General features: G+C 38.3%; 1 protein-coding gene across 1 annotated transcript in view; it reads right to left on the reverse strand.

Annotated features, from left to right (window-relative positions):
• Positions 1-6,816: 6,816 nt before the first annotated feature.
• Positions 6,817-8,666, reverse strand: part of ALB (albumin) — a 27,671-nt gene continuing 25,821 nt past the window's right edge. The window contains 2 exon segments of the mRNA XM_042782910.1: positions 6,817-6,858; positions 7,490-7,622. Of these exon segments, the coding sequence (XP_042638844.1) occupies positions 6,817-6,858; positions 7,490-7,622 (175 nt within the window).

Consider the following 8,666-nt stretch of genomic DNA (forward strand, 5'->3'; position numbering starts at 1 on the left):
ACTCCTTGGAGAGAACAATCATGGGAGAAAGAAGGGCTGCTTATGCACAGGGAGACAGCTCAGGGGGCAGGAATGTATGGAGGGGTGGACATTGGGAAGAGGTAACTATGGGGAGGAAGTGGGAGGGGAGCTATTGCATTGTGGTAAACTGTGGTCAATGACATGAGAGAAAGTATATGTGAACTGCTGTATGGAAAGTGAATTTTCTCTGTAAATCTTCACCCAAATCACAATAAAATAAATAAATAAATAAATTTTTTTTAAAAAAAGAAGAAGAAGTGTTTTAAAGAAAAAAAAAATGATGAGTGGATGTCAAAGTGTTCCAGGAGCTAACCTGAAAGAACTCCCAATAGCCAAAGCTGGAATAATCTGAGCAACAAAACAAGTAATGTAGCATTGAATTGCCATCCAAAGTATAAATATACATAAATGACTGAATAAATAAATGGAGTAAAAATATAAATCTCTCTTACAGAAGAACTCTAAGTAAAACATGTAGGTATTCCCCTTCCAGGTGCTTGAGTGTGGGCCAAATTTAGTGACTCTCTTCCAAAAGAAAAAAAGAATATGAAAAGGGAAAAAATAATGATTTCACAGTGGAGAAACATGTCAAAATTACCTTAACCAAGTGATTATAGCTGACATCACTAGTGATGATGTTATAAGAAAAGCACTTCACACACACACATTAGTGTGTCAGAACTATTCTAGTGACCCAATCTTCCTCATCATTTCACAAAAGAAATACTCAAACTGACAGATATACATGTGGACAAATGGAGCAATGTGCCTTCCATACTTCCCTTGTGGAACCAGAGGAGATTTTGGACTCCTTGATGACCCCGAGATGCAAGTCTCTGAGCTCCTGGAAATCTCGTTGACCTTGTGAGAAGGGCGGGGGATAAGAGTGAAGCCAGGCCTTTAGGAGCTTCAAATTCTGGATTGTCTTTTTTGAACAATTTGAAGACCACTCTGGTGCCTAGAATTGGCTGGAATGGCAGGGCCATCTAGATGTCCATTGAGACCTGGTCCTACATGGGTCCAGATCAGCAGAAGAACTTTACTCAAAATTGTCTAAGTTCAAAAAATAACATATGCTGGCGAGGATGTGGAGAGATTAGGACTCTCATACACTGCTGGTGAGACTGTCAAATGATACAACCACTTTGGAAAGCAGTATGGTGATTCCTTAAAAAGTTGGAATTAGAAATACCATTTGATCAAGCCATTCCATTACTAGGCATATATCCTGAAGAAATGAAAGCAAGGATCAGGTTTGTTTGTCTGATAGAGCCTGGTGGAACCACTGAGACTATGGCCCCTAACTGCCCTTCAGATCTGGAATTGAACCCACACCTATGGCTTCCAGCCAAACAAAAGACAGGCATATGAGGTGAACATTTATTTACACTGGGTAGATAAATTCTTTGGAGAGAACAAGCATGGGAGAAAGAAGGACTGTTCAACCACAGGGAGACAGCTAAGGGGACAGGAATGCATGGTGGGATAGACACAAGGAAGAGGTAACTATGGGAAGGAAGTGGAAGGGGGAGTGTTGCATTGTGGTTAATAGTAGTCAATGATGTGATGCAAAGTGTATGTGATCTGCTGTATGGAAAGTGAATTTGCTCTGTAAACTTTCATCCAAATCACAATAATTAAAAAAAAAAAAAAAAAGTGAGAGCCAGGACAAGAACAGATACATGCACACCCATGTTCATTGCAGCACTATTTACAATAGCAAAAAGATGGAAATAACCTAGTGCCCATCAACAGAAGAATGGATAACCAAACTATGGTACATACACACAATGGAATACTATGCAACCCTAAAGAGTAACGTCAAATCCACAAAACATTGCATAACATGGATGAACTTGGAAGACATTATGCTGAGTGAAATAAGTCAATCACAGAAAGACATATGTTGTATTAGTCCATTATTGTAAAATGTCAAGGAAGGAAGTTTCTTTGTTGGTTACCAGGGGTGAGAGGGAAGGAGAAGGAACACTGCTAGATAGGTAGAGGCAGGTATTGATTTGGATGAAGGAAAGGGCAATGTATCAAATGTGAGTGATCAACACTGTGGCATTGAGAAAGAGGAAGACATAGAGAAGTGTATGGGAGACAGACAACAAAGATGAACCTTTTGCACATACAGTACTGTGTTGTCAGTGAAGGCAAGCATGGGTATAAGGGTGGATATATGGGTGGACAGGCTTAACTATTAGGTATGTCTACGAAGGTGGGAGTGTGCCCATGACCATGTATAAGGTTGGCAGACAATGTTTCCACAAGTGTATTTGTATGTTCTGTAAGAATTTCCAGGTATATAGTAGAGCTGACAAGGGGCAAGATTGTTAGTCACTTCTTGGCCACAGCCAGCTACCCAAAGGAACCAAGTAGTTGGACCTGTAGGCTCATGACTATGGTCACAGGGGACATCAAGCTCAATTGGCATAACATACTACACAAAAACATTGTTCCACATCCTACTTTGGCAAGTAGTGGCTGGGATTTTAAAAGCTTGCAGGTGGCCATCTAGATGCAATGATGGGTCTCTCCTCATCCAGAGCAAAGAAGAATAAAGAAAACCAAAGACACATGGAAACAATTAGTCCAAGTGACTGGTACACCATGCGATCCTCAGCCTAGATGACTATGAGACCAGAAGAACTAGATGATGGCTGGCTACCACTGTCAACCATTTGGAGGGAGATCTGTGTAAGAAATCCTGGATAGAGTGGGAGAACAATGTGTAATAAAACTCAGTATCATTAAAAAAGGGGGGAGCAGGTTTGCTGGTCTGATAAAGCCTGGTGGAACACCTGAGACTATGGCCCCTAGCTGCCCCTTAGGTCTGGAACTGAACCCACTCCTGTGGCTTCCAGCCAAACAAAAGGCAGACATATGAGCTGAACATTTACATTAGGTAGATACACTCCTTGAAGAGATCAATCATGGAGAATAGAATGGTTGTGTATGCACAGGGAGACAGCTCAGGAGGCAGGAGTGCATGAGAGGAAAGGACATAGAGAAGAGATAACTAAGGGAAGGAAGTGGGAAGTGAGCTGTTGCATTGTGAGAAACTGCAGTCAATATCATGAGACAAAGTATATGGGAACTGCTGTGTGGAAAATGAATTTTCTCTGTAAACTTTCACCCAAATTACAATTAAAAAAAATTTAAAAATTGTCTAAGTTTCTCTGGTGCCTTAGATCAACCAGGACCCACAATCTTCATTTCTCCCCTTCAGGGCTCTCTCAGACACTTGTTCTCATCATCACACAAATGGAAAAGTATTTTATACCTTCAACACCAGGCCAAAATTGGGGTTGGTGATAGAGGGTATGGAGCTTTTTAAACTTGATACCAGAACGTTTTGCAAACATCATACTTAAAGTGAAACTATAAAGCAGTAAGGGCAAGCTAAGAAAGTTGTGGGATAGTATAAAATCCAGTTCTATGAAAATAAAACAATAAAGCTGTAAATGATTTAGAAATATGTAAACTCATATACAAAAGTTTGGCAGCACATGCACCAAATTGATATCAGTGATTATCTCCTGAAACAGAGAAAGGAGTCCCAGTATTGGTATAACCTCCTAACTTTTACGAGGAAATGTCACCCTCTCCTTCTTACACTTCATCAATTCAACACACCTTAATCACTTCTTACTCTACCTTCCTCTGTATCTCCTGATCCCCTCATCCAATAAAGCTCCTCCAAACACTCTTCATGAATTGTCATCCTAAACTATCTTAACTTTCTTCTGGGATTTCTTTTTTATATAATTTAAGTAACTAATGTACAATCAACTTTATTTGCCCCTCAATTTTTCCTATGGAATCTTTAGCAGTAAGAAAGTAAGGAAAAGTAATGTTTTATATGCCTTGTCTATATTGCTTTTATTCTTTTATTCAGAATTATGATAATGTTAAAATATTACTATGAATGTTTATATGATGTAAATCAGAAGAATATAAACATTTCTTTTATGAGGAACTAGAAATCCTCTGTTGAAGTGAAGCATGAGAATACTGGGACTTTTACAGAACTCACAAAATGCTGTCTCATAGGTCAGTAAGACACCTTTAGAAAATAACAGTCCTGGACCATAACGTCACATTGTTTTCATTTTTATTAATTGCAGCACAGAGAGAAGAGGCACAATGTTTTAAAAAATTTGCATTTCTTAGACAGAGTGTTGATCTGACACCAACAGAAAAGAAAAACAGTAAAGTAAACTCTAGATCTTCGTTTCTCTTGCTCTTTTACTCAGGGTAGGCTGAAAAAACAAAAGGACAAACATAAGTGCTGTTTGTACAATGGATTTTTTTCCCAAAATCTACTCAAAGTACCAAAATTGCTTAGGTTATCTTTCTAAAATTCCAACTAATGAAAATAATTCAAGCCCATCCCAGATGTATGGCACCTGACTACTCTTCCTTTTAGGCCAGGGAAAAAGCCACACATTATGAGGTCCCCCCTTCATCACTGAAGTCATGAAACTCCTCAGACCTCAAAAGAGAGCTTCAATGTGCTCAAACCAGTTCATTCTTGGCTGATGAAGTGAAACTGGAACAGACACAAATTTTTCAAAATTGAGTGATCCGGAATACTAAACAGAATGGGAAAAAGTATGGGTCAAAGGTCTGGAATGGGAGGCTAGGAAGAGGCATAATGATCTCTTTCAGGAGCTTTGCCAGGACTGTGGGAAGCAATAAACATTCAGAAAGGCGTAGTTGGCTGCCATCTTTGAGCCAGACACCACTGTTTTTGATATAGCTGGTGAAGAGATTTGGTTGCTATGCAACACACATTCTGCCCTTGTTTTCTAGAAGAAGATCAAGTTTCTAGCAGGGCTCCAACTTGTAATTTTTGCCATCTGGTTAGCAATCAGTTCATCCACATGTTAAAAAATTCAGATACCTTCTAATGTTGTTTCACTGACCATAGTGAACCAGGCTGAATTTGTTCTAAGCTCTGCTTCAAATCCACAGGTTCTTCCTCATCACTCCTTAGAAGCGTCTAATCAACATCTAATTGTTATGTTTTGGTGGTGTACTGCTGAGGGCATTTGACTGCTAACCAGAAGGTTGGTGGTTCCAGCCCTCCAGCCACTCCTCAGAAGGAAAGCTGCGCAATCTACTTTCATAGCGATACCACCTTGGAAACCCAAAAAGGGGTAACTAGGAGTTGGAACCGACTCAACGGCAGTGAGAATTGTTATGTAGTTATTTACAACCAGGAAGATATCTTCTCAAAGTTAGAGCTCTAGGAAGAAATTCTTGCTATTTAGGACTGAAACGGGAGCCCTGGTGGCACACTGGTTAAGTGTTTGGCTGCTAAGCCAAAGGTTGGCAGTTTGAACCCACGTAGCAACTTTGTGAGAGGAAAGACCTGACAATCTGCTCTTGTAAAGATTACAGCCTAGGAAATCCTATGGGGCAGTTCTGCTCTGTCCTGTGGGATCACTATGAGTCCGAATTGACACAACAGGGCTAAAACGAATCACATTTTGAAATGAGCAAATTTGCAAAGATACAAATTTGCCTGCTGGTCTGAATGCATAACATACATGATTATCATATGAACAAAGAGTAAGCTAAACCTAGTTGTGGAATAGCCATCAGAGTCAGTTTGGAAAATGTGAAAATAATTCATGCTAAAAAAATAGTTTGACTACTTCTTTTCAAAAAGAACGCTAGTTCTATTTTTTAACTTCCCTGAAAAATATTACAACCAAATTGGGTAAAACATATTTATGTTCAAACATCTACATTTTAAAGCAGGCCCTTTTGTCCTAAAAAGAAATATTTTGTTAAAGTTCAACATGATGATACATTGGAAATTTAGTAGCAGATTTTTCACTATTAATGTGGAAGTATACACGAGATAGAGCCATTATAGTCATCCATAAAATGACTTTGCTAGGGAACTATAAAGGAGATCTGGTGGTGCAGTGCCTAAGGCACTTGACTACTAACCAGAAGGTTGGCAGTTCAAACCCACCAGCCTCCCTTCAGAAAGAAGATGGGGCAATCTACTTTCATAAACATTTACCACCTCCAAAACCCAATGGGGGCTACCATGAGTCGGAATGGACTTGATAACAGTGAGTTTGGTTTTGGTTTTTTATGGAGCTATTAGGTTAAAACATGGGAAATCATCATTATTGACTATTTCTGACCTACAAAAATGCACTTGCATTTGCTCCAGTTGAACAGCTAAAGTATCCCATTGCTGACCAATCACTTGGACTTGGACTGCTCTGTGTAATTTGTCATATAAGTCAGAACACCACAGTGGTGAGTTCTCACACTCGGTAGTCAAACTTGTTCAGTTTGAATTTTCGTTCCACCCTTCATTATCTGGGTGACATTTGGGTAAGTTACTTAACCCATACCAAGCCAAAAAGTCAAACCCAGTGCCATCGAGTCAATTCTAACTCAGAGTGACCCCCACTGGGTTCCCAAGACAGTAAATCTAGGGAAATAAAATGCCTCATCTTCTTCCCAGGGAGCAGCTGGTGGACTGGAATGGCTAACATTCAGGTTAGCAGACAAGTGCCTTACCCACTGTGTCATCAGAGGTCCTTTCCCCATCTACAATGGGCATAATGAGTACCCAAGTCACGTAACTCTTTTGAAAATTAAATAAGTTGATATATAAAAAGAGTTTAGAACAGTGATTGGTGCTGGCAAGTCGTCAATTTTTACTGTCAATTTTAACAATAATGTTAAAATAACTATTATCACTATTTTAAAAATATCAAAGAATAGTTACCTGAGATGCTTTTGATTGTATTGTTTCTAAGCTAATGCAACTTGACTTGCAGCAACAAGTTTTGGACCCTGAATACAAAGAAATGACAGATGTGTGGAAAATATTAGCATTACTGTTAGAATAAAAATTAACATTGACATACCCATTGGTACAACAAAATGCATCACATCCTTTAAGTCCAATTTAGTACTAGAACCCTAGAAGGAAACTCCCTGGCACTCATTGTCTCAAAGGAACAAAAAATTATAGTCAAGCCATAGTAGAAAATAGGGAATGATTCAGACGTTTGAATATAAACTTCCTCATTAGTTTACTAACCTCTAAAATAAGGCTCTCAAATTCAACCAAATGACAAAGCAGCTTTCCCAAGAAAATGGTTAAAAAAAAAATGGAAGTTTTGTTTAATGCTATTTCCAACAAAAGATTCAGATCTTCAGACCTTACAAATATTTCTATCTATATTCATAATCATTACAGTTTTAGAAACAGAACAAATTTTACAAATGTTTAATAATATGCCACAGGGCACAGCATATAAAAATTAAAACTAAGTCATTTTGTAAGGCAATTGTATATAGAAAAAGATTCCTACTCTGTATGTAAGGAATGTCCTTTAGGTATATGAATCATAGGCCCTAACCTCAGCAAATGCTGCAACAGTGGAAATTAGATGTATTAGAATAAAGACAATTCCAGTACCTCCACACCAAAGCAGGCCTCCTTGTCGTCAGCCTTGCAGCACTTCTCCACCATAGCTGTGAAATCTCCTGTCACTGTTTTCAGTTGTTCATCTGTTGCCTTGGGCTTGTGTTTCACCAGCTCAGCAAGCACACTGCATTTGAATGAAGGAACAGAAAATAGGTTGCTCATGTAGAGAAAAACAGAGGTGGTAAGGAGAATAGTGCTATTGTTTAAAATGTTAAGTCTTGGGGCCAGATGACTTGGTTTGGGTCCCATTATTTTCATACGCATAATTAAAACAATATAACCTGTCTTCATAGAGTTCGTGGGAGGATCAAATGAGACAATAACGTAAATTGCACCATATCATGGGTAGTGTCAAATATATAACAAAAGGCCTGTTACTTTCCAGAAATCTCTGAAAAGGATTATACATTTGCAATTTTATAAATGATTCAGATTCTGTAAATTATATCCTATTAAATCACACAACTTATACAAACCAAAACCAAACCTACTGCCATGGAGTTGATTTGAATTCTTAGTGATCTGATAGGACAGAATAGAACTGTCCCATAGAGTTTCCAAAGCTGTAAATCTTTACAGAAGCAGACTGCCTTGTCTTTCTCCCATGGAACGGCTGGTGGGTTCAAACCTTTCAGTTAGCAGTTGAATGCTTTAACCATCACATGACTAGAGCCCCTTACAGTTTATATAAAAGATAAAATGATCCTTTAAAAGCTTAATTATCTTGCACTTCATTTTAGAAGTTTTTTGATGGAGAATCCTTATATTTAATCTTTGAAATTTGATCCATTCAAAGAGTAATAGAGTCAACTATAGGAAATAAGTCTCTCAAAACATATGAAGCTCTCAAACACTTGCCCTAAAATAAAATAATGGCTTACCCTTATACCAAAAATATCCCCTGAAGACTTCTTAAAAACAAACAAAAGTTTAGCTTAACTAGTAATGAATGTCTGCCTTGAGCTTTGAGCTCTTTTAATCAATCTGTATGGGATCAAACTCACAATAGCAACATGAAGGATTAGACAGGAACCTTAGAGGGCAAAGAGTTTGTGTTACTGGGATGGAACAACTCAGAAAAGAAGAGTGAGAATGGTTGTACAACTCAAAGTATGTAATCGATGTCATTGAATTGTATATATGGAAACTGTTAAATTGATGTATTTTT

The sequence above is a fragment of the Orycteropus afer genome, unplaced genomic scaffold, assembly GCF_000298275.1.
Source record: "Orycteropus afer afer isolate SDZICR_OR568_19922 unplaced genomic scaffold, OryAfe1.0 scaffold00505, whole genome shotgun sequence".
NCBI classification, from domain to species: domain Eukaryota; kingdom Metazoa; phylum Chordata; class Mammalia; order Tubulidentata; family Orycteropodidae; genus Orycteropus; species Orycteropus afer.